This window comes from Diospyros lotus, chromosome 4 (assembly GCF_014633365.1).
Source record: "Diospyros lotus cultivar Yz01 chromosome 4, ASM1463336v1, whole genome shotgun sequence".
Taxonomy (NCBI): Eukaryota; Viridiplantae; Streptophyta; class Magnoliopsida; order Ericales; family Ebenaceae; genus Diospyros; species Diospyros lotus.
In genome coordinates this window covers 9,381,552-9,406,502 of record NC_068341.1, presented here as the reverse complement: position 1 = coordinate 9,406,502, position 24,951 = coordinate 9,381,552, and the positions used below count along the sequence as shown (strand labels likewise).

General features: G+C 38.4%; 3 protein-coding genes across 4 annotated transcripts; all 3 read right to left on the bottom strand.

Moving 5' to 3' along the window:
- Positions 1 to 4,193: 4,193 nt before the first annotated feature.
- Positions 4,194 to 10,828, bottom strand: LOC127799633 (uncharacterized). Of its 2 annotated transcripts, XM_052333836.1 has the most exons (6): positions 10,765 to 10,828; positions 10,536 to 10,681; positions 9,166 to 9,206; positions 4,675 to 4,743; positions 4,533 to 4,592; positions 4,194 to 4,455 (listed from the first exon to the last, which is right to left on the bottom strand). In XM_052333836.1, exons 2-6 carry the CDS (start codon positions 10,651 to 10,653, stop codon positions 4,378 to 4,380), a joined length of 366 nt encoding a protein of 121 aa, XP_052189796.1. In that variant the 5' UTR covers positions 10,654 to 10,681; positions 10,765 to 10,828; the 3' UTR covers positions 4,194 to 4,377. The 2 variants fall into 2 exon arrangements, with proteins under 2 accessions (XP_052189796.1, XP_052189795.1); XM_052333835.1 differs by lacking the exon at positions 10,765 to 10,828 and having other exon boundaries at positions 10,536 to 10,755.
- Positions 10,829 to 16,016: 5,188 nt separating this feature from the next.
- Positions 16,017 to 19,019, bottom strand: LOC127799651 (receptor protein kinase CLAVATA1-like). Its single transcript, XM_052333871.1, has one exon. The coding sequence runs from the start codon at positions 19,017 to 19,019 to the stop codon at positions 16,017 to 16,019; it is 3,003 nt and encodes a 1,000-aa protein (XP_052189831.1).
- Positions 19,020 to 21,400: 2,381 nt separating this feature from the next.
- Positions 21,401 to 24,394, bottom strand: LOC127799650 (receptor protein kinase CLAVATA1-like). The gene has a single exon (XM_052333869.1). It carries the CDS (start codon positions 24,392 to 24,394, stop codon positions 21,401 to 21,403), a length of 2,994 nt encoding a protein of 997 aa, XP_052189829.1.
- Positions 24,395 to 24,951: the final 557 nt, after the last annotated feature.

Genomic DNA, 24,951 nt, shown 5'->3' with positions numbered 1-24,951 from the left:
ACATGTCTCGCTAGACAACCTTCGTCTTATAGAAATCCAACCCATTAATTACCATTCTAGATGAAATTGCGCATAATTTGCTCAAGCTCTCTGAGCATCCACTTAGGAAAAAGGAAAACCAAAGCCTAATGTAAATAAATAGTAGAGAAAACAAAATGCGCCAACTAAAGCTAATTGCCAAAAGATAGAAAATGATTATGCCACGAGCATACTTGACTTCTTTCCTTATCTAAAATAAGCTTGTAGTCTCCATAAGATAGCTTGGTAGAGAATACAAGAATCCTCAAGTATCTCATGGGAAGCGAACCCCTTTTGAACCTTGAAGCAAGATAGAGCTCTTCCCTCAAAGCCTTATCATTTCACAAAATAAAGCAATCACTCTTCAAGGGATTAGCACGAAAATCTAACAAAAGAGCAAACCTTTCCAAATAAGAGGCTAATAGATGAAATGTCCCCATGAGAAAACAATAACAAATCATCAACAAACATGAGCATCTCAATTCTCGTCTGCTCACACTTCCAATGGAACTGGAAGTTGGCAAATGAGGAATATTGATGCACCATGCCTTATAGGACTTACATGACCAGAATGAAAAAGGTAGGGCGATAATGGATCCCCCATGTCTCCCCAACTTCCTGGGAAAAAAAACATGCAATTGCTTGTTAATCTTAATTGAATAATGAGGCATCGCAACATACTCCTTGACCCATCCACAAAACTAAGAAGGGAAATTCATCACATGGAGGATAGCAAGAAGGAAATCCTATTCCATATAATCATAAGCTTTAGCAAGGTCTACTTCATAACACAAGGTAAGGGACCCTTATAGAGGTGGTACTAATGAACCAACTCCTACACCATCAATACATTATCACTTATAGATTGACCTGACAAAAAACAGCCTGGGTCTCATCCACCAACCCTGGAAGCACCACCTTAAGCCTATTCACCAAAATCTCAGTGATGACCTTATACAAGACATTATAATAATAAATCGACCTAAACTGACAATGGGACACTAGATGGGGAACTTTAGAGATAAAGCCAATGATGGTGGCATTAACCTTTCCCAACAAGCGACCTGTGGCAAAAAAAACTATGACAACCTCCATCATTTTCTAAGCCTTTCCAAAGAACTTGACAGTAAACCTATCAAGTTCAAGCGTTTTATCATCACCCATACTAAAAAAAAAAAAAAAAAAAACTTGATTAACTCCTCAAGAGTCATTAACACTGTAATCCACCCCACATATCTTGAGCCAGTTGTCTATCCACAAAAGGGGCAACAAACCATTGATAGGGTAATCCTAATTATTGGGGGCAACAAACCATATTGATAAACAACAAACTTATAAATATTGTATAATTATATATTGTGCAAAGTTAAAATATGAAGCCAAAAATATATACATGCAAAGGAAAACAACCTTGCTCAAACAAGTCCACCTATGCAAAGGCATACATCCCATGTAATAAAAGTAATCACAACCTTTTGTACGACTAAGTCTGGATACACATCCACACAATAAGACCATACTTGTGATAACTTGATTAAACGTTTTGCATCAAAAGATGATAGGGCAAACACTTGAGGAATCGGTCTCTCCCAAGTCCCCTCAATTAGGAAGTATATACTTGATACCCCATAAGTCTACTTGGGAATGGGTTGTCAGGCATGCTATCACTACTGTTGTTGCCACCAGTGATTTTCTTGAGGGTAGTCATGACATTTGTGTCCTTGCTGCCCACACCCAAAACAAGCACCGGTAAGTCTATAGCACATACAATCATGCCTTTTATCATAAGTGGAACACTAAGGTCTTTCCTAATATTGTTGGTGACATAGTTGTTCTTTATGCCAATGAAGCTACAGACCTTCCCTAATAAGCATAAGTGATGTTATGGGCATGGGACTACTGTTTAATGCATGCCTTGTAAGGGTCTAATTCCTTTCCATTTTTTCCATGGGGTATTAGAGGGTTCATCTCATCTTGTTGTATCTTCAATTGCTCTCATTGCTCTTTATCTCTCATATTTTTCCTCTCAATCCCCGCAACACACTCAATTGCTCTTTCATAGTTGGTAAACTCGGTGGTAGCCATACATCAATATAAGGGCTACACTAGTTGTGGCACAGATCTTTGAATCATTTTTCTTTCAATGGATACCAACTCTAGGGCATATGAGAAAGCTAGCTAAAATGGACATCATAATCTGCAACAATCATGTTTGGAGTATGTTGTAGCTCCTAGAACTTCTTGGTTTTTTCCTCTCATAGTTTATAGTATGTACTTTTACAAAATCAACTCAAAAAATCTCCCCCAACCAAGAACTGCCACACTGAGACGCCTTCTCAATAATATGGACTCATACCACTCGTCTAGGTTTTCTTCCAAGTAGTGGGATACCATCTTGTAACATGAGTGTTGTTGTAACCTAAAGACTTCTTCAACTTGTTCATCTTGTTGAGGAACCTATCAAATTTGTCTCTATCCCTTGAAAAAGTTGGAGAGGGGCTAATGGTTCATGAACTCAACCAATAATACCTCTATCCACATAGTCTCATATGCTCTAAGTGCACCGTCATATTGATCTTGACCTCATTATCCACCTCTCGATCATCGTTAACATTATTGGCCTATCCGTCTTTTGTACTAGTTTGGCCACCATTTCTACCTCATGGTGCCCATTGTTGTTGAGTTAGAAAAACAGTAATGTTAAGGACAATCAATATAAGCTTCTGTGTGTTTGATGAGAGTGCATCATCTCTCTTTGTGGTGTGGCCTCCACTACTATCTCCACTATTACAGCCTTCAATGCAATCTTCACATTTGCTTTAGCCTCTGCCTCAGCTAACTCTAGAGATGGCTACTCCTTCTCAGTATACCTAGTGCTAAGAAAGCCAACCCTAGTGCATGAGGGCATTGTTTCCTATAGTCAAAAATATCATATCACAAATTTATATGCAAGTATTACATCACTTATGAGAAAATAATATAGTTACCCTCTCAATTTTATGGTATATCAAAAAATCTTATATGTAAACATCACATATAACGTTTGTTCATTTTGAAACCTCAACCGAAGTCACAGCAATTTAAAGAATTGAACCAAACCAATCCAAACTTTACAACAAGATAAAAATTAGTTGAATATCATCGAGCCTTTGGATTTTGAAATATCCTTGGGTAATTAGTGTGATTTTTATAAAGTAAGAGGACATTTTTCTATTAGCGAAAGAACCTAAGGGTGATGCACAGGTAGCCATTAATTTAGGAGAAGAAAGATATGGACCAGCATTTTGCTTTCCCATTCAGTTACCTTTTTTCTTTCTTTCTGTGTCTGGTAGTAGCAGTAACTTTCACTGTCGCAGTTCATTGTCTGCTTTTAAGCCATCCAACCTCCTCTTTTCTCTTTATCTTGTTTTTGAGGCTTTGTAAAGTAAATGTATCCAGATTTAGTCCCACTTAGGGTTAGCATCAAATTTAATTTCTAAAACTTATTTAGATAAAATTGATGAATTAAATTAATTTTTAAATATAATTATTTAGTAAAAGTGAACACTTAAATTTATTAAATGTACTTGAGTTTCAGTAAGTAATGTGAATTGAATTAAAAAACTTATAAATTTACAAAATAGCTTGTTTACTGCATTTTGACACTGAATTTACATAAAAAGAGAGCTTAGTTGGTTCTCTGCAGAGAGAAACCTATGCATTTGTATAAATGTAGAGAGAGAGAGAGAGAGAAGTGGGGGGGGGGGGGGGGGGGGCGGGAATGGGGTTGTTTATATACGTAATTTTGCCTTAGGGGAGAGAGGGAAAGAGGCGACGGAAGGATGGGGTGGGTGGGATTATAAACAGGGAACGGGCAACAGGTATGGATGGCTCTGGCCCGCATAATCTGACACATGAATTTTACATAAATAATAATAATTACAAATAATATGGATTATTTCCTGCCTGATTTATTATTTAATTAAAGTGTCTTCAGTTGGCAACAGGTTTGGATGGCTCTAATTTTCGAATTACTAAGGAACCTGAAGATCATTAATTCAAATTAAGTGCACTTTGGGCGTTGAGAGGAAAACCAAAATCCCTAATGACCAAACACAAATAAACCATACCACTGTTGGGATCACTGTGTTTATTTGTGTGAGTTAGCTTTGAATATTGGGAAAAACAACGGGAAGAAAAGAAGAAGAGAAAAACCATTATTTAAACAACTCCTAGAATAGAATTGTGGTAGAGACCCAAAAAATAGATCAAACTAAATAAAGTTCCCTAAACAATTGGGATTATTCTAAAATGCAGCAACAAACTCCTTAATCCTAGCTGAAAACATTAAAATACTTCAACAACCACCCATTCTTGCTCTCATGAATTCTCATTGTAACTATATCCACAATTCGGGCAATCATAGAAAAGAGTTTGTCCTTCATCGGCAGATCGAATCTGGGAATAATAAACAAAACATAAGCCGTTGAGGGGGGCGAAAACAAATGCACGCAAACTGCAAGGAGGATTATTACCTGTCTAGTAATGAAATAAAGCCCCAGGTGGTGGCACTTCTTACATTTAACGCTGTGATCCTGTTAAGATTAATTCAACATGAAATCATTATTGTTAGTGATACCTGCAACACCGTTTGAATGAGTTCATTACATGAATTACCATTTGTTTTTTCTGCTGCTCTTCATCAGTTTCATCTAGTGATACTATACCCAGCTCCCTTCTAATGTCCTGCAAATAACAGAGACGGGCACATGAGAAATATGACCCCACGTTAGATGTAATTTGTCGATGGAGAAGGGTAAATTGCAATTTACTATGATTTATCACATTCCAACTGCCATCATCCATATATCATTAAGTCCCTGATACAGTTAGTATATATGATAAGGTACATAATTGCATTGTTTAATATTTAATCAAAACAGGTCTGCAGATCCCCAACTAGTACGGTTGGAGAAGTTACGCAACCTCCCTTGTTCAAATGTTTAGAAGTTCAACGCATATGGAGAGTGAGCATATCATGTTAAATTTTGGCAGAAAGAGAGGCATTTTTCCTGGCAGTCCTGCAAGATTGGATGGTGAGTGAGTTGGCATTTCTTACTTCTGAAGTCTTATGTGGCTAGTGCAGGGCGGGGCAATCCTGAGAGAGATTTTGAGGAAAGCATCATCCAAGAAAGGGATCTTTTTGGTTGAAGGCTAGGCTGCCTTTGGAGCTAATTTGACAGATAATCAAATAAAGAAGCGGGATAGCACATGGCAAACAAATGTTGGAATATAAAGCAGCCGTAGAGCAAAAATAATTTGGCATTGTTATAAGAATCTTACAGAAGGTATGGCCATAGATAGAAATGAGTTGTGAGCCATGAATCCGTGTGGCCAACCCCCACCTAGTGGGGGTAAGGCTTGCTAAGCTGTATGCAACTTGGAACCATGGAGTCTTTCATTCACATTGTTGCTGGTGGCTTTTTGAGCAGGATTCAGTAACAATAGTTGATGGTGTGGGTGGAAGACAGGCGTTCTGCTCCCCAAAAAGGGGGTTGGAATATGGTATAGGAGGAAGGAGCAGCACTGGTCTTATTTAGAGTTGTGAACCACTAAGAGGCAGGAGCAAACATTTAAGGAGGGAAGGGTACTCTATTGATTAGTTTTAGTATGAAATTTACAAGTGCGTTGTCTTACACTTGAAAGTGCCTTTTGCTATGCTGATTCTTTTCCAGATCTCTGGAAGAGTTGTATGTAGCTGCAGTCCCTAATTGTTGCATGAAAATAAACCCATATTCGAAAATTTCTCAATCTTCTTTATTATTAGAGACAAAAAAGAAGCCACCTGCAAGCTAACTCATTAAATTAATGAATGCAGTCAGGCAATGCATTCTCCTACATAACATTTTTAACAAAGGGCAGCGCAACAATAACAATTTTAACCTTCCATAACAGCAAAAGGAAAAAATACTTATTGCTCAGAAGAGAATATAATTTAAATTCTCAGAAATTTGAGCTATCAACATTTCAAGTAGGACATGCAATTTTGTGATCCAAACATTAGAAAATTCCACTCTTGTCAAAACTATCCTAGCACCCAAATTTGGCATACTTAACATTCAGTGGCATACTCAAGTAAGACCTCCGCTCTAATGATGTGGGTGTGGAAACTGAGATATGATATACCTATGATCGGTCGACTTCCAAGAAAACTAGCAGGCAAGGACTACCATTGAAAAAATGGAGGCCTCTTGGGAAGGGAGCAGAGCTAAGGCAGCCATGAAAAGAGTGCAAAGCACAGTAACAATGAGAAGAGTTAGCTTGGAGGTAACTTCTTTTTTGCCTCTAATAATTAAAAAGATTGACAAATTTTCCAGCATGGGCTATTTTCATGCAACAATTAGGGACAGCAGCTACATACAACTCTTTTAAGAGATCCAGAAAAGAATCAGCAGAAGCAAAAAGGCACTTTCAAGTGGAAGACGGCACACCTCTAAATTTCATACTTCAACTAATTAATAGAAAAGAGCTTTGAAGTTTTCTCGGGCGGTGACCTGGGTTGGGGCTTCTCAGGCGTTGCAGAAGGTGGACAAAGGTATGGTTGGAGGCTTCAAGCCTCGGTCACGGTCCAGAATGAGACTGGCAGCGACTGGTTTTGCCAGTGCTGTTGATGAGTTTCCACCAGTTTATGCCGCTGTTAATGTTTCTGGAACTCAAGATGCTGCAAGCTTTTGCTGGGCTGCAGCAAATATGGTGACTCGAAAGGCAAAGGGGGATGACAAGATTTCAGCTGCTTTTTGGGAGGATAGGCCGGATGCATTGTTGCCGAGGGCTTCAATGGAGGCTGGTTGGGGTTTTCTCTTGGATGACCTGCATATGGAACTTTCCTTGGAGGAACGGCAGCTCATTCAGTCGATTATTCGGCATATTCGCTCTGTTGCTGAGGAGTCTGGGATTTTATCACTTAATGTCCAGGACAGAGAGGTTGGGTAATGGATCTTGTTCGGGGTCAGGGGGATGAGGATATGGCAGTGGACAGTCGGAGGAACTCAATTGTATTCACTGATTCTCCATCAGTTTCAGGGGCTCATGATGAGGGCACGGATGATCAAGTTTTGGTAACTGGAGGTAATGAGTGTGTATTGGTAGTGATTTCACTGGCAATTTCACAGGGCCTGTTGGTTCACTGGTAGTTTCACCGATTGAAAAGGGAGGCCCGGAAACACCGCGATCGAGATGGGTGGATTTGGCTGAGGGGGAGGATGGCCAACAAGCTATAGGGACCAGTCATGGGAAGGAATGCAGCTGGTGATGATAATCTGGGTAATCCTGTGAGTGCAGGCGGAGTCACTCGATTAGATTCAATGGCTAATTGCATGAGTGGGCATGCTGGTCGATTGCGGGGTCCTAATGCCAAGAAGGGCCTTAAACTGTCTTGGGCAAGCATGCTCAAGTCCAGTGGTCCCATATACCTTCCCACGCTGAGTATAGCCCCCTTCACCGTGTGGCAGATGGAATACCCAGGGTTAAACTGCCGCTGGATGTTGTTGAGGAGAATATGGAGGGTTGGATGAACATGATAGGCCTATTTTATTGGAAAACGACTCCCTTTTCCGGTGGTTAAGTCTATTGCCCTAAGGTTTTGGAGGTGTTATGGGTTTACTGAGGTAATTTCTAACAATTGTGGTTTTTATTTATTTTGTTTTGATGTGCAGGACAGGATCACATGTTGGGTGTTTTTGATGTGGGCCCATGGCACTTTGTTGGTGGGCCCTTGTTGCTGAGATGTTGGGAACGTAGGATGATTCTTACTCCTGATTCCCATACATCTCTTCCAATGTGGGTCAAAATTTATAACGTGCCTTTGGACGGACAGTCTATTAAGGGTATCTCTGTTATTACTGGTGGGTTGGGCAAACACCTTCATGCTGATTCAATGACAAAGGACAGAACTCGAGTCTGATATGCTCGAGTTTGTGTTGAAATACACGTGTCTTCATCTTTTCCCAAATATATAGTGTTAGATCAAGGATTGGATGAATTCACAGGGAAACCAAAGCTTGCTGGCTTGCCAGTAGAATATCAATGGAGGCCTTCAATGTGTACCCAATGTCACGTTTTCGGTCATAGTATATCAGGATGCCCAAAGAACCCTTGTCCAGTTCAAAATGTGCAGCATAGACCCCAAGGGGATAAGACTGCTATTGAGACTACTAAGGGGAAGGGTGTTGAGGTAGTTCAGAGGCATACGGTTATAACACATTCTCCTACGAGTCCTGTGTCTTTAATTGAGATTGCTGAAACTGCGTCTAAGCCTTTCTCTATCAAGCCTACTAAGGTGGGGTCGTTGAAGCAACATAGATTTTGTTCCCTCGTGGAACAAGATATGGATATCCCCTCCTGGGGACTTGCATCTTCCAATGGAAGCAGGGCGTCCTGATGAGCAAGAGATGGCTATTGAAAACAGCAGCAAGAGAGATCGGTTCAATATCAGTAAGAGAGATCAGGTTCAGGCGGCGGATTCATCATTTGATAGGACAGATAGTTCAGGTTCTAATTACGTTCCTGTGAAATCCAAATCCCAGTTTAAGAAAGAAAGGTGGAAGAAGGCCCTTGAGAGAGTAACAAGGACTCTAGTGCTGCTGTTCCTGCAATCACAAATCGAGTGTGACGTCGAGTTCATGTTTTTGTGATTATATATGCTGTAAGTTTTGTGTCTTGTGTGGTAGTTTCCAGTTTGTTGGGTTAGTTTTTTTGTGTTTTTGCTCGGGGTATGCCCTAGGGTAAACTGTAGACGCTTGGGGGTTTTCTGTTAATATATTTTTATTTACAAGGAAAAAAAAAAACCTAATCAATAGAGTGCCAATTTCATACTTCAACTAATCAATAGAATGCCCTTCCCTCCTTAAATAATAAGACAATTAGACAAGTTCTCCCTCCAATGAAATTGCCCCATCCTTTCTTCAGTTAACCTCTGAAACTTTTGGTGTCATTCATGTCTAAACAGTTTCTTAGTAACACGTCAAATATCAATACTAACCTCTACACACATATGCCAAGTTCATGTAGCTAATAATTTGCAAGTTCCGAAGGCAATTAAGCTAGAAATATACCGCATTAGGTAATTCTGATATTTGAACTTGAATAACACAGAAATTAAGGACATACCTCAGCAGTGAAGGTATAAGTTATTTCCTTTCCAGCAAAATCTGAAAACCAGGACAGTTGCTTAATGATGAATGGAAGGGATGATGGAACAAGAAGACACTACTGGCTTCAGGCAAAATTATGACTACTACGCAAATATCATGTCAAAACTTGTAAAACAGTTGTGAGCATAATTCAAAAGGATTGATAAAGTGACTCCACACTACACTTAGAACCCATTCAACATTCAAGGAAATACCATTGTTAACTTATGGGAAAACTAGAGACTGACTGACTTAACGAAACACAAAACACTCCACATACATTATACGGAATAGTCCATGGCCACTAAGCCAATGACAATTATACTGCTCCTTCCTCCCCAGAAAGGAAGGGAGAAGGAAGAAATAAAGAAAGTACTGATTTTACAAAATATAAAAAAATGGGTACTAAATACCAATTCCCACCTATTTTTATTTCACATTTATGCCTCAAGTTGTACCAGTTTCTGACATTCTTCAATTGGTTCTCCAATCAAGTTTCTAATGTAGCGTTCTATTTACTTCAATAATCTCCTTTTATGTCTTATTGCCAAGTAAGAAATCCTGATTATGACATCATATATGGTTTTAAGGTAGGTTTGAGATCTTTCTCCCACCTGAAAAGCAAAGGAAATAAATAAAGTAGTTTCTTTCTTGGGTCCATAGACAAGCTAATAAGGATTAAACAAAGAAGCAAAAGGAGATGGAAAACTGCCCCGCGACCACCATTCTGAAGTACTGATAATTCAGTTCATGTCTTTCCCACGCATTAGAACATATGAAAAAAAAAGTAGCATTTTGGCAATAAGACATTCAGTGATTTCAAATAAAAAGCAGAAAATTAATACTTCAATGTTATGAATATGACGTTTTACAAATATTTAGGCTGGAGAATGGAGAGGACAACTGAATATCTTAGCGTGGGTAGCATCAACCTGACTCATCAAGCACATATGGGCATTGCTTGATAAACATAGGAAATCTTCCTTTTTTTTCTTCAACTTATTGATAGCATGATTTTCAATATGCTATCCTTCATGTTTAATATTTTTGAGCAAACCACTGGATGGTCTGGCTGAGTCTGGACTGATAATGAATTTTCTACATAGGTTGAACAAATATAGATAAACAAAACAACACTAATAGATGAAAAAATCCAATGAGAAAGGAAAAATCAAGAAACTTCCTTAGAGCCATCTGAAGGCAAATATCATTAAACAAAGGAAGCCTATAGCTTCTGAAAGATGCTGCCGAATTTGCAGAACTAAAATCACAATTGTAATAACAATAATAATGTTAATTAAGTTATCTAAGAAGAAGAGTAAGAAGACGAAGGGTACACGACCAAACCTTTCATGCTTCGCTTGGATTTGCAGAGAGGGCACTGCGCATACTTGCGCGATTTGAAAGAGAGCATCGTTCCACAAAGCTCACAAAACATGAAATCACGTTGACGGCTATGCGCCATGTTCGCGGTCCAGTCCACTCTTCTCCAACTGAACGAGGAAGAAAGTTCGGGGTTTAGGTTTTGTGCAGAGAAGACGAAAGCAGACAAACAAAGAGCAATTGAGATTATCACCTGAGACCTTTTCACTTTCAATAGGCAGTTAGCCAGTCAATTGGAAGCACAAATTAGGGTTTCTGGAACACTGAGTATTTATAGGGCGTGTTTTACAATTTTAATCCGCATATTATTCAAAATACGTATAAATTTTTATATCTTTTAAATAATTACTATTTTTTTATAATACCATTATTTATATATATTGATGTAATATTACACAATTAATACTAATCTTATTCAAAATTAATAATATTTTTAATTACTATTATTAATTTTTAATATAACTATTATGAACTAATTTTAGATAAAATTATTATAAATTTTACAATGTCACATCAGTTTATATATTTTTTTTGTAAATAAAATACTTAGAATGTTCATTTTAGTATTGTTTGTAATGATTAATTTTTTAAAATTTATTATAACGTTAGTCGAATAAACTAAATATTACTCAAGTGAGATGTAATTACTTGACACGACATCGAGTGTCTCTTTTTGATACTCGAGTAAATTATGACTTTAGTCAATTATAACTTTCATTTAGTTAATTAATAATTCAAGTATCATATTTTATCTAATAATTTTTAATTTTTTACTTGATTAGAGTATCACTTAGTCAATCAACTATTTGATTATTTAAGTGATCTTATTTTATCATGAGTAAAATAAATATATAATAAATTAATTACTTAAATATTTAGGTCTTACTTGATTAAAAAAAAATTAATTAAGTACAACACTTGTTAGTTGTTACTCAATTAAATATTTATTTACTTGACTAAGATAGCGGTTGTTAAAATGAGAAATATAAAATTGAAATGTTTTTTGGATCAAGATATGAAATAATAGTCAAAATAAGGTTGAGAAGTATTTTAATATTTATATCAGATTATTTGTTAATTTTTTTTTCAATCCATTGAGAATTGTATTTTTTTTCCATATGTTTGTTAAATACATATGATAAGCACTGAGATAGAGTTTATTTTTTTTATTAAAATATCCCTATTATCAAATTTATTCAAAATTGTATGTTAACATCAACAACAAACTTATAATTAAAATAATATTTTATAATTAATGTGAATTGTTAAAAAAAATTAAAATTAAAAATAGTGTTTTATTCTCTAAATTTATGTTCAAAAATAGATTATAAAAAAACTTAAATAGTTATTGGTGGAATTATAATAATTCCACGTAGATAATTAAAACTTACCAAGACATATTTTCATAATAGATAATAAAATATAAAATTAAATAAAATAATTTAAAAAATTGATGAAAGGAATAATGATATTTAAATTTTAAAAATTGTTAAAACATATGACAATTTAAAAATATATTAAATAATATTAATTATAAGAATTAAATAAACAAGTTCTTTTAAAACTAACATTATTGTAAAAATAAGACTTAATAAATTTAAATTTTAAAAATATATTAAATGACATTAATTATCTTACAATAGACACATGGGTAATTTAGACTTATTTATAAAATATCATATAAATTTATTAGGAGAGGACAAATAAGGGCAAATAAATTGATCTCTAAAAAGTTAGATAAGAAATGACATGAGAGTTTTTTCAGGGAAGATCAAATAAGTTTAACAAATACGTTGAAAATGACAAATATCCAAAATGTTTCTCATATATGATAATTTTTCATCTCATATATTGATTAATAAATATTATCTTAAACGATAATTACTCTATTAAGTTCATACATTAGTTGATTAATCTTCAAGTCACAACATATGATATCTTATTATCAATACATTTTAATGGGGAGAAAGTATATTAAAGTTATACACTTAGGTTGCGTTCTCTTTACTTTTTAATTTTTAATTTTGAGTTTTGAATTCATTTTCAGTTTTCTGTTTTGATAGTCTATTTTTAGAAAATTGAAAACACGTTCTCTTTGTCATTTTGAAAAATTATTTCTTAAAATAGAAAATTAGAAAACGCGTTCTCTTTGAACTTTTGAAAATAATTTTTTAATAATATTTTATTCAATAAATTTGATTATTCAGTAAATTAAAAATATTCAATGTTAATATATTATTAAAAAATATATACATTTTACAGTTAATGAATTTTATAATATTTTTTTCTATTATAATAATAAAATACAAATAAATAAATGTGTTTTGAGTTTTTAGTTTGTTTTGGATGAAAACATTCAAAACAACTTTTTGTTGTTTTGAGTTTTCTTTGTAATTTTTTTTTTTTGTTTTCAAAAATGCATTTTTAAAAACAGTAAAGAGAACGAGTTGTCTTTATTTTAGAAAACTGAAAACTAAAAATGACTTGAAAACAATAAAGAGAACGTAGCCTTAATTTCTTGTTCTCAAAACATTCTCAAAATTACACTAAACAGAATTTAATTATATTATTATAATAATTTAGGTTGTGTTCTCTTTCGTGTTTTAGTTTTTAATTTTGAATTCATTTTCAATTTTATGTTTTTAGTATTTGTTTTGAAATTTTTAAAAACGAGTTCTTTTTATTATTTTGAAAAATTGTTTCTTAAAATATAAAATTAGAAAATGTGTTTATTTCGGAATTTTGAAAAAAATGATTTTATAATATTATATTCAAAGAATTTGATTATTAAATAATAAAATCAATTCTTTTTAATGAAATTTCACTATTAAAGTAAAACAATAAATTTGATTAATGAATTGCTAACATATATCTTATCGATAATTTATATTAAATTATACACTTAATAATATATTCTATATGTTATCCTATATTTTTAATTATAATATAGATATACTATATTTTTAAAATTTTAAATAAATATATAATTTTGTTTTTAAAATTTAAAAAAAAATCTTTTTTTTTCTATTTTCTCTTTTATTCTTTCAGGCACCCTGCATCTTTTCTGTCATTGGTGATCACCGCCGATCAAATATTTTCACAATCAGAGCCTACCATTAAAAATTTCAAGCCAAGGAAGTTAACATATACAAGAACGGGCCAAAGTTAATAGTTAGATTTTCGTAGATCTAATTTTTAATTTTTGACCACAACTGAAAAACGCACTGCAAGATGCTTAGATGCTCGTCCCGCCGGAAGCTCTGCAAGGTGTCCAACCATCTCCCCAATGAATGATCGTCGTTGTTCGACAACACCTGAGCTTCTACCCTCATGTCTCTTATCATCCTCAATACTTCCCTTATTCCCAGTTGATTCTTTGGTGACATGGATACACAGGCCATGACACTTGTCCTCGGAAATGTCGTTGCTAGAGGTAGGCTCGTCCCTGGACTCCATATCTTCAACACTGATGAATCTAACCCAGCGAGGGATGTCGTAGTCGTGCTCCAGGATGAGGTCCTGGAAGGGTGTTTTGCTGGTGAGGAGCTCCAACAGGAAGACGCCGAAGCTGTATATGTCAGCAGGTTGGGATGGGGGTTTGCGGGGGCGCGGTCAACAACTGAAGGAAGAGAAGAGAGAAGGAAAGAGATGAGAGAGTCGAGAAATGCTAGGTGTGCGAGATTAGGGGTTAGGGGGAGGGAATGGAGGTGTGCTTTCTGCCTTTTGGTGTTTTCAACATGTTTTGGGTGTTGAAAACATCCAAAATAACAAAAAGTTGTTTTGGATTTTTTTTTATAATTTTTTATTTTCTAAAATACGTATTTAAAAATAGCAAAGTAAGCGTATTTTTAGTGTTTTGAAAAAATGAAACTCAAAATGGGTTGAAAACAGTAAAGATAATGCAGTCTTAAAGTTTGATAAATTTATATTAAATAATAATTTTATAAAATTATGAATAACTTTATTAATGTATTTATAAATGAACCTATTCACAAGTTGCTCACAAGTCTAATCAAGTTTGCTCGTGAATCCCTAAACGAACCAGCTCGTGAGTTTTTACTATAGCTTGCCCACGAGCTTTTAGCTAAGCAAACTTGAGAGTTAATGAGCTGAGTTTTACTAAACTCAATTTTGGATCGTTCACAAATTGAGTTTTAAAGTTAGGCTTAAACTTAGATCATTTAGTTTAACGAATGAACTCGAACGAAGTTTTAACGAATCGAACATCGAGCTGCTCACGAATGACTTAACTCATTTGCATCCTTAGTTTGATAGAATTTCCGTGACGGAGAGAAAGGTGAAATACAATATTGGAAATTGAATTTCATATTTTTTATTTGAAATGTAAAAAATTAAATTAAAACATATTTAATTTTTTTTTATAAAATTCATACATTGGGATTATTGTCCTTATGCGATCTCCCACCACTCGTGCTCTCGATTTTGGTAAAGAAGGTGTTATGGGCGATCTCCGGGAATCAGCTAACAGGCTGGACCCGGTCCCGCAGGGCGAACCCAAAATACCCAAGGCCCAATAGGCCAACCGGAATTCCTCAGAGGCCCGCTAGGCTCAGAGATTGAAAACCACCAATGAAGAGTCTCACAGTAAAAAGTCAGGTCACTTGAAGACAACGAGCTCGCCCTAAGCGAGCTCGCTCAAAACAACATCCCAGCATCACAACATCACGACTTCAGATTCGCCGAAAGACGCGCTAAAGATCAGAACAGCTAGAAGACCGTGAGATAATTGGAAGCCGATAAGGAAAACGCCATCAATGGAATAGACTCATTTCATACTTAGAACTGATTCGAATTGTAAACAACACGACTCTATTTATATAGAAGGATACGCCATTGTAAAAGGATGGATGACTGGATTACATACTGTGACTCTGCCAGAATAACCAGAGAACAGCCGTGAACTAAGCATCATTCGGGCCAAACCACGTAAAAATCTTGTGTGCTTCTTGTTTGTTCTTTTGCTTCTGTTCCTGACTCTTCGGCACCTGTTATTGCATTGTGGGCTCTTGAACTCTAGTTGACGGTTCTCATACGTCAACAAAAGATAATCACAGGTGAAGAGTTTACCTCACTGCACAGGACAATAAATTAAATCTATGATATACTAATATAAATTCTAATTTATTAAGATTAAACCACTTGACCCACCGGCATAAAATTCATACCTTAGCTAATATTGATAGTAGAAAAGGTTAGGCACTAGCCCAGTGCACCGCATCCCGCTCCAATTAGCGTGTGTGTTGCTAAATTCCTGTATGACTCCCATGGCTCCGATCCATTTTTTGTTTTTCATATATTATATTTGGGATTATTATTATTATTTTACTTGTATACTCCCACATATTGTCATTACATATACAGTACATTGATTTCACTTATTAGTATTAGTTTACTGAACGTGAATTATGTGATGGAGTGAGCCTTCTAACACTTTTGTATTGCAGTGGGCGAGCCGGGGGGATGGGTGAGCATGTGGACGACTTTCCTCATGGTAGGCCTGGCTGCACTCGTGTCCTCAACGCACATCATTGCAATCCTGAATAGCTTTATCACTCCCGTCAATGGGTACTGGCTAAGCCTTTGATCAATCACTGCAAGCACCCATTCTGTATCGGACGGCCGACCCAACTCCTTTCTCCTCTTCTTCACCCACCCCACAATGTTTACTCCCTCTTCGAACTCACGGGCCACTGGCTTCCGACCGGTGATCAGCTCTAGAAGCACCACCCCAAAGCTATACACATCGCTCTTCTCGTCCACTTTGAGGGTATGCCCGTACTCTGGAGCAATGTAACCAAAGGTGCCAGCAATGCACGACATGCGCTCTGAAGCTCCGGCCGCCCGGAAGTACTTGGCCAGCCCGAAATCAGCCACATGAGCCTCGTAATCAGAATCGAGCAGTATGTTGTTGGACTTGACATCCCTGTGAATGATGAGAGGGGAACAATCATGGTGGAGATAACACAGCCCTTTGGCTGCCTCCACTGCAATCTTGTTCCTGCTCTGCCACTGCAATTGGGCTCCGTTTGGCCCGTGAAGCATTTCCCCCAAGCACCCATTTGGCATGTACTCGTACACCAGCAAGTTCGTGTCTCTGTTGGACAGGTACCCTAACAGTTTCACTATGTTTCGGTGCCGGATTTTTCCTAGAGTCTGTATTTCTGCCGAGAAACCGTGGTCGTTGCTACCCGTGGTACCACGGCCAACCAGTTGCTTGATAGCCACGTCAACTCCGCCGTTTGGCATGGTTCCCCGGTACACGATTCCGGCTCCTCCTTTTCCGATAATGTTCTCTTCCTTCAAGCACTCGAGAATGTCTTCTGCTTTGAAATCCAGCTTCTGGAATGCAGTGAGCTTCCATACTCTTGATTTTTCCAATCTCTTGTTTCTGATTCGCCTCAACGTGACCGCGACTGTCATTATGACCATCAACGCAAACGTCACGACAACAGTGATCGTGACAACGAGAAAGTTCGTTGATCTGAAAAGCCCAGCACGCCGTTCCTTTAAAGCCCCAGCTGGTGGGTTTGGCACTTGGAACAGGCATAGACCGTGCGGTGGACGGAGTTCGGAGTTGCCGTCGAAGGAGCTGGCATTGAAGGCTTGGAACTGCAAGCTGCATGGTATTCTCCCAGACAGGTTATTGTATGAAAGGTCCAGCGTTGTTAGGCTACCCATGGATGCCATTTTACGAGGTATTGTACCAGTAAGCTGGTTTCTTGACAAATTGAGTATGCCCAAGCTGTCTAATCTGGTAATGCATCCGGGAATTTCGCCGTACAAACTGTTCCTGCTGAGATCAATTGAAGTTAGAGACTCACAGTGTTCTATTGAAGACGGAATCTTACCGGTAACGTTGTTGGAGCTGAGGCTGATAATGGAAAGCGATTTTAAATTGAACATCTGTTCCGGGATTTCACCGAAAAATTGGTTCCTGTCAAGGAGGAGAGTTACCAAATTATCCAAGTTTCCAATGGAGGGAGGAATTTGTCCAGTGATGTTGTTATTAGAGAGGGATAGTAGGCCAAGTGTCTTGCTCCCCGAGATATGGGAAGGAAGTTGGCCAGTGAGCAAGTTGTTGTCAAGCTCAAGCAAGTCCAAGAACGGCATGCTGAAGAAGCCGGAGGGAATCGTTCCGCTCAAGTAGTTCTTCGTGATCCGAATCCGAGTCAGTGATTTGCACTCACCGAGTTCTTCAGGAATCGGCCCCACGAAGCAGTTCTCCATCAGTATCAGCGTCTTTAGTCTCCTTCCCTTGCATAAATAGCGAGGAATCGTACCTGTTAGGTGATTGGTCGCGACGTCGAGATGCAGTAGTTTTCTGTTGCGGCCAAGGTTCTCGGGCAATTCTAAGGTGAAATTGTTCCCCCAAACCTGCAGCACCTCCAAATTCGGCAGGTCGCCGATGAACGATGGAATAGGACCCTGAAGGTCGTTCAGGGGAAGGTTTAGCAGCGTGAGGTTCTGAAGTTCAATGAAGCTGGCCGGAATCTCTCCACTGAATTGGTTGAAGGAGAGATCGAGTGATTTCAGACTCGCTAAACCAGAAAGTTGTGGAGGGATGGGGCCGCAAAGGTTATTTCGCTGGAGAAAGAGAGAGTGTAACATCTTCAGATTGCCCAAACTCGGCGGAATTGCCCCGGAGAGATTACAAGCTGCCAAATCCAAGAGTCGGAGTGAGGTCAACGATCCTAATTCTGGGGGTATACCTCCTTGGTAGGCATTGAAATAACCAAGGCAAAGTTGTTGAAGGTTGGACAGCCGAGCCAAGGTCGCCGGAATTCTGCCAGTAAGAACGTTGCCTTGAAGACCTAAGCTCTCAAGGCTCTGTATGCGGGTGTAGGCTTCCGGAATTTCGCCAGAGAAGTAGTTTGAGCCAAGATGGAGGGTTCTGAGTCGCCTCAGGATGGCAAACTGCAGGGGGAGCTTGCCGGTGAAGTTGTTGTAAAAGACATCAAAAACCTCAAGGTCCGTCATCCCGAGCACCATAGCTCCGGGGAAGTCACCGGTGAAGTTGTTGAAGGAGAGGTTTAGGAACTTGAGAGCGGTGAGGTTGGACATCTCAAGGGGAAGAGGACCGGTGAGATTGGCGTTGAAGATAGTGAGGTTGAGGAGCTTGTTCAGAAGGCCAATCTCGGGAGGAATGGTTCCCAAGAGAGGAACAGAGGGGGAGATGTTGAGAGTGATGACTCGAGAGTGCTGGTTGCATGTGACTCCAGAAAAGGAGCAATGCGAGGAGGAGCTGGAATTATGGTGCCACTGCCAGTCGTCAAGTCCAGAGCCCCTTGGTCGGAGCATGGCAGACTTGAGCTTCATCAGTGCTTCAAGATCTGAATGCGCATCACAAGATGAGAGCATAAAACACTGTAACAGGAGGAGGATGAGAAGGAGAAGAAAACAAGTGTTGATTGGAGATGAACAAGGCATTCTCAATATGTCTCCCAACTTTGTTGGGTCGGGTTGGGTTTGTTCCGACTTGCTTCGGAGGCGACTTCCTTGGGGTTCGGGCAGCTGCTTAAATAAGCAAATACATAATATATAGTAGGAGAATTGCGAATTACTGGATAGATATAAACAAAACAAAAGCAAGGGAATGGAAAACGATGTTTTAAGTATAAGCAGGCAAGGTGACGAATAGACATTTTAATTATTCACTGGTTGCACTAGCAGCCCCCCTGCCCTGCCCTGCCCTGCCCTGGGATGGAGTGACTAAACAAATAGATTATAGAGCAAACCCACCCATAAGAATCGCAAACCCAAGAAGGGATACTCCCCCAGGGCTGGAAGCGGGGGGTAGATGATGTGATGACTTACTTAATTGGAAGAAAGCAAAGAGGCAAACCAAATGGCGGTCAAGAGAGCAAATACTAATCAATAAAAATAGCTTGAAAATGATGTCGTCAAGGTCCTTTGTTTGACTTTGACTGATACACATTGATTTCTTTGTATTTTATATTTTAAATAAATGTACATTTTAATCTCTTTTTTTTTTTTTTTAAATTAATTTTGTAAAGTAACATAGTGAACTAGTAGTAGTTAGTATCTTACCCTTACCCTTTGCCATCCGGCCGGGAAGCCCACAATTTTAGACAACATGCCAAGACTACGATCAATTCAATCATAAAAAAAGACCTACACACATAAAAAGAATCTAATTTTAGACCTAACAAGTTTCCAAGTGTTGACTTTGCCATTTAACCAAAACTTCATTGGTTCTTACAAAGCGTAACTCCTTTAAAATAATATAAGCCAAAAGCCACACACACATATATATATATATATATATAATGACAAATGACAACAAAGTCTTTTGTCTTTGATCATCACACCATTATCCAACTACCATTAATCAATATTACAATAAAAAATTTCACCACACTTAACTCATAATAAAGGAAGCCCAATCCATTATGTTATTCCTCAAAAAAGATTCACAATTGTAAGTAAGCGAGGAGGGTTGTTAGGAATTAGCGAGAAGACTTAGTTGAGATGTTATTGAATTTGAGAGAGTGGTCTTTATACAAGTATAAAATATATATGTTATCTTCTAAATAATGTGAATAAATTCTAATTTAGATAATAATAATTGATATTTAAAATGTTGAATTATCTTTTTCTTTCAAGTTATATCATTTTCTTAAATTTTGGAGTTTATCTTATTTTTTATCCTGACTCATCTTTTAAATTTTGAATTCTTTCAATCACCTTATCTTCTCTTTTTTAATTTAAATATCCAATTTGCCATCACTCTTTATGATCTCTGACAAGGGTTAAAGGACTAATTACCACTTAATTTAAGATTTGCTCATATTTTTCTTATGTAGTTCTTAATTTATGACTAGCATAGAACATGTTATTATTGCATGCGAGCAAGAGTGATAACCATGGAAAATCTCAGTAAAACTTAGGTAAAAGTTATATATATTTAATCATATATCATTGGTGAGAAAAGTGCAACGGTTGTTTGATCCAAGCTTACTAAGATTAACCATCTGTTTGTTTGTGTCTTGTTTGGAATAAAGTCCAATATCCGCAAATTAACATGAACAATGCAAGTAAACGACGTTAAGCAAGCAAAGCAACTTTGCAAGCTGGGAAGTTGTGAGAAGAAGCACTAAATATTTTAACCTTAATTTTTGTAAAGTTTCTGGATGTCACAGTTGAAATAAGTCAAGTATGGTCACAGCCACATATATACTTTTGAAATCTAATACAACAATAGGGTCAAAGCCCATCCCCATAACACAAAATTAAAAAAATATATATATATTTAGAGCCCATTCGGTTATGAAAATAATTTTTAATTTTCAGTTCTAATTTTATAACTAAAATATATATGCTCTAACATTTTTTATACTTGATCATTAAAATCGTTATAGTAAATTTAGAAAAATTAACACAAAACACCATGCTTTATTATAATTAATTTATCATAATAAATTATTATAATCTTAATAGAATGTTTAACAAAAGACTAAATTATAACAAAATTAAAAATTTAATAATTACTATGTGTGCATTTCCTTCTTTGTGTGCTGTGCTTTGTTTAATCTTGTTGGGTGCTAGGCTGACTTGAGTGTACATGCTTGTGGCCATCACAAGCTTGCTAACCGAGTCTTGAAAGCTAGTCTTGTGACACATTGCAACATAAATCAAAAGTCTACAAATTCATTTACATCCAAGTTAAAACCTTATAAAATTCTCATCATTATTTTTTTTTTATAATTGATTGCAACATATAGTACACTGATTTCACTTTTGTTAGTTTTAGTTTACTCAACGTGGATTATGTGATGGAGTGAGCCTTTTTAACACTTTTGTATTGTAGTGGGGGATCGGGGTGGATGGGTGAGCATGTGGACGACTTTTCTCATGGTAGGCCTGGCTGCACTCGCATCCTCAACGCACATCATTGCAATCCTCAACGACTTTATCACTCCCGTCAATGGGTACTGGCTAAGCCTTTGATCAATCACTGCAAGCACCCATTCTGCATCAGACGGCCGACCCAACTCCTTTCTCCTCTTCTTCACCCACCCCACAATGTTCACTCCCTCTTCGAACTCACGGGCCACTGGCTTCCGACCGGTGATCAGCTCTAGAAGCACCACCCCAAAGCTATACACATCGCTCTTCTCGTCCACTTTGAGGGTATGCCCGTACTCTGGAGCAATGTAACCAAAGGTGCCGGCAATGCACGACATGCGCTCTGAAGCTCCGGCCGCCCGGAAGTACTTGGCCAGCCCGAAATCAGCCACATGAGCCTCGTAATCAGAATCGAGCAGTATGTTGTTGGATTTGACATCCCTGTGGATGATGAGAGGGGAACAATCATGGTGGAGATAACACAGCCCTTTGGCTGCCTCCATTGCAATCTTGTTCCTGCTCTTCCATTGCAATTGGGCTCCGTTTGGCCCATGAAGCATCTCCCCCAAGCACCCATTTGGCATGTACTCGTACACCAGCAAGTTCGTTTCTCTGTTGGACAGGTACCCTAACAGTTTCACTATGTTTCGGTGCCGGATTTTTCCTAGAGTCTGTATTTCGGCCGAGAAACCATGGTCGTTGCGACCCGTGGTATCACGGCCAACCAGTTGCTTGATTGCCAAGTCAACTCCGCCGTTTGGCATGGTTCCCCGGTACACGATTCCGGCTCCTCCTTTTCCGATAATGTTCTCTTCCTTCAAGCACTCGAGAATGTCTTCTGCTTTGAAATCCAGCTTCTGGAATGCAGTGAGCTTCCATACTCTTGATTTTTCCAATCTCTTGTTTCTGATTCCCCTCAACGTGACCGCGACTGTGATCATGATGATCAACCCAAACATCACGCCAACAGTGATCGCGACAATGAGAAGCTTTGTTGATCTGAAAAGCCCCGCACGCCGTTCCCTTAAAGCCCCAACTGGTGGGTTTGGCACTTGGAACAGGCATAGATTGTGCGGTGGACGGAGTTTGGAGTTGCCGTCGAAGGAGCTGGCATTGAAGGCTTGGAATTGCCCGCCGCAGGGGATTCTCCCGGACAGGTTATTGTATGAAAGGTCCAGCATTGCTAGGCTACCCATGGATGCCATTTCACCGGGTATTGCACCAGTCAGCTGGTTTCTTGACAAATTGAGCATGCCCAAGTTGTGTAATCTGGCAATGCCTCTGGGAATTTCGCCGTGCAATCTGTTCCTGCTGAAATCAATTGAAGTTATAGACTGAGAGTGTTCTAGTGACGACGGAATCTTTCCGGTAACGTTGTTGGAGCCGAGGTTGATCTTCAAAAGAGCTTTCAAACTGAAGATCTGCTCCGGGATTTCACCAGAAAATTGGTTCGTGTCAAGGAGGAGATAAAGCAAGTTATCAAGATTGCCAATGGCAGGAGGAAGTTCACCGGAGATGTAGTTATTAGACAGGGACAGTAAGCGGAGTGTCTTGCCCGATATCTCAGAAGGAAGTTGGCCGGTGAACAAGTTGTCGTTAAGCTCAAGCAAGTCCAATAACGGCATGCTAAAGAAGCCAGAGGGAATCGTTCCGTTCAAGTAGTTCTTCATGATTCGAACCCGAGTCAGTGATTTGCACTCACCGAGTTCTTCAGGAATCGGCCCCATGAAGTAATTCTCCATCAGTATCAGCTTCTTCAGTCTCCTTCCCTTGCATAAATCGTGAGGAATCGTACCTGTTAGGTGATTGGTCGAGACGTCGAGATACAGTAGTTTTCTGTTCCGGCCAAGGTTTTCGGGCAATTCCAAGGTGAAATTATTCCTCCAAACCTGCAGCACCTCCAGATTGGGCAAATCGCCGATGAACGACGGAACAGGACCGTGAAGGTTGTTTTCGAAGAGGTTCAGTAGGGTGAGGTTCTGAAGTTCAATGAAACTGTCGGGTATCTCTCCATTGAATTGGTTCGTGGAGAGGTCGAGTTGTTTCAGACTCAGCAAACCGGAAAGTTGCGAAGGGATGATGCCGGAAAGGTTATTAAGCTGGAGAAAGAGAGTGTGTAACATCTTCAGATTTCCCAAACTCGGCGGAATCCCGCCGGAGAGGTTACAACTTCTCAAATCCAGGAGTCGGAGCGAGCTCAATGATCCTAACTCCTGCGGAATACCTCCTTTGTACGCATTAAAACAACCGAGGCACAGTTCTTGAAGGTTGGACAACCGAGCCAAGCTCGCTGGAATTCTTCCCGTGAGACCGTTGCCTCCAAGACCTAAGATCTCTAGGCTTTGTATATCGGCGTAGGCTTCCGGAATCTCGCCGGAAAAGTAGTTTCCGTCTAGATGGAGCGTTCTGAGTCTCTTCAGGCTGGCAAACTGCAGAGGGAGCTTGCCGGAGAAGTTGTTGTTGTAAGCATCAAAAACCTCGAGGTTCGTCATGGTGAGCACCATATCTCCAGGGAAGTCGCCGCTGAAGTTGTTGGAGGAGAGGTTGACGAACCTGAGAGCGGTGAGGTTGGACATCTCAAGAGGAAGAGGACCGTTGAGATTGTCGGCGGAGAGAGTGAGATTGAGGAGACGGTCCAAAAGGCCAATCTCGGGAGGAATGGTACCGAATAGATCAGGAAGAGTGGAGATGTTGAGAGCAATAACCCGGGAGTCCTCATCGCACGTAACTCCAGAAAAGGAGCAATGGGAGGACGAGGTTTCCGGCTTCCAGTCATCAAGTCCAGAACCCGCCGCTCCGATCATGGAGGACTTGAGCTTCATCAGCGCGTCAAGATCCGAATACGCATCACAAGATGAAAGCAAAAAGCACTGTAACAGGAAGAGGAGGAGGAGAAGAAAACAAGTGTTAATTAGAGATGAACAAGGCACTCTCATATCTCCTACTCTGTTGGGTTTGTTCCGACAGGTTCGGGCAGCCTGCTTAAATAACCATAAGCAAATACATAGTAGGAGAATTGCCAATGAATAGAATATTATTCATCGACTTCAATTAAATTACAATTTTAGATTTTAATTTGATAATATTTAGTTAGTAAAGAAAATATTTTTTAATTTACATGAAAAACAAAAATCACTCCCAAATAATTTTTTTTATAAAAAATAGGTTAAAATATGTTTTAGTGATTGTATTATAAGATTTAACTTTATAAGAAATATAATATGTCAAACAATAGAGATGTAATTTAACTTTTTGAATATGACATTTTTGATGAAATTTTCTATGAAAGAGACTCTAATTTGAAGTAAAGTGGAGTGAATAAAGAAATAGATTATGGATGAACCCATCCCGCAAGAAACGCAATGGAAAAAGGACCACCCCGGGTTGGTAAATGACGACTTGCTTCGAAGAAAGCAAGAGGCAAAACAAATGGGGGTCAAGGAAACAAATATTAATCAATAAAAATAGCTTGAAAATGATGTAGCCAAGGTCC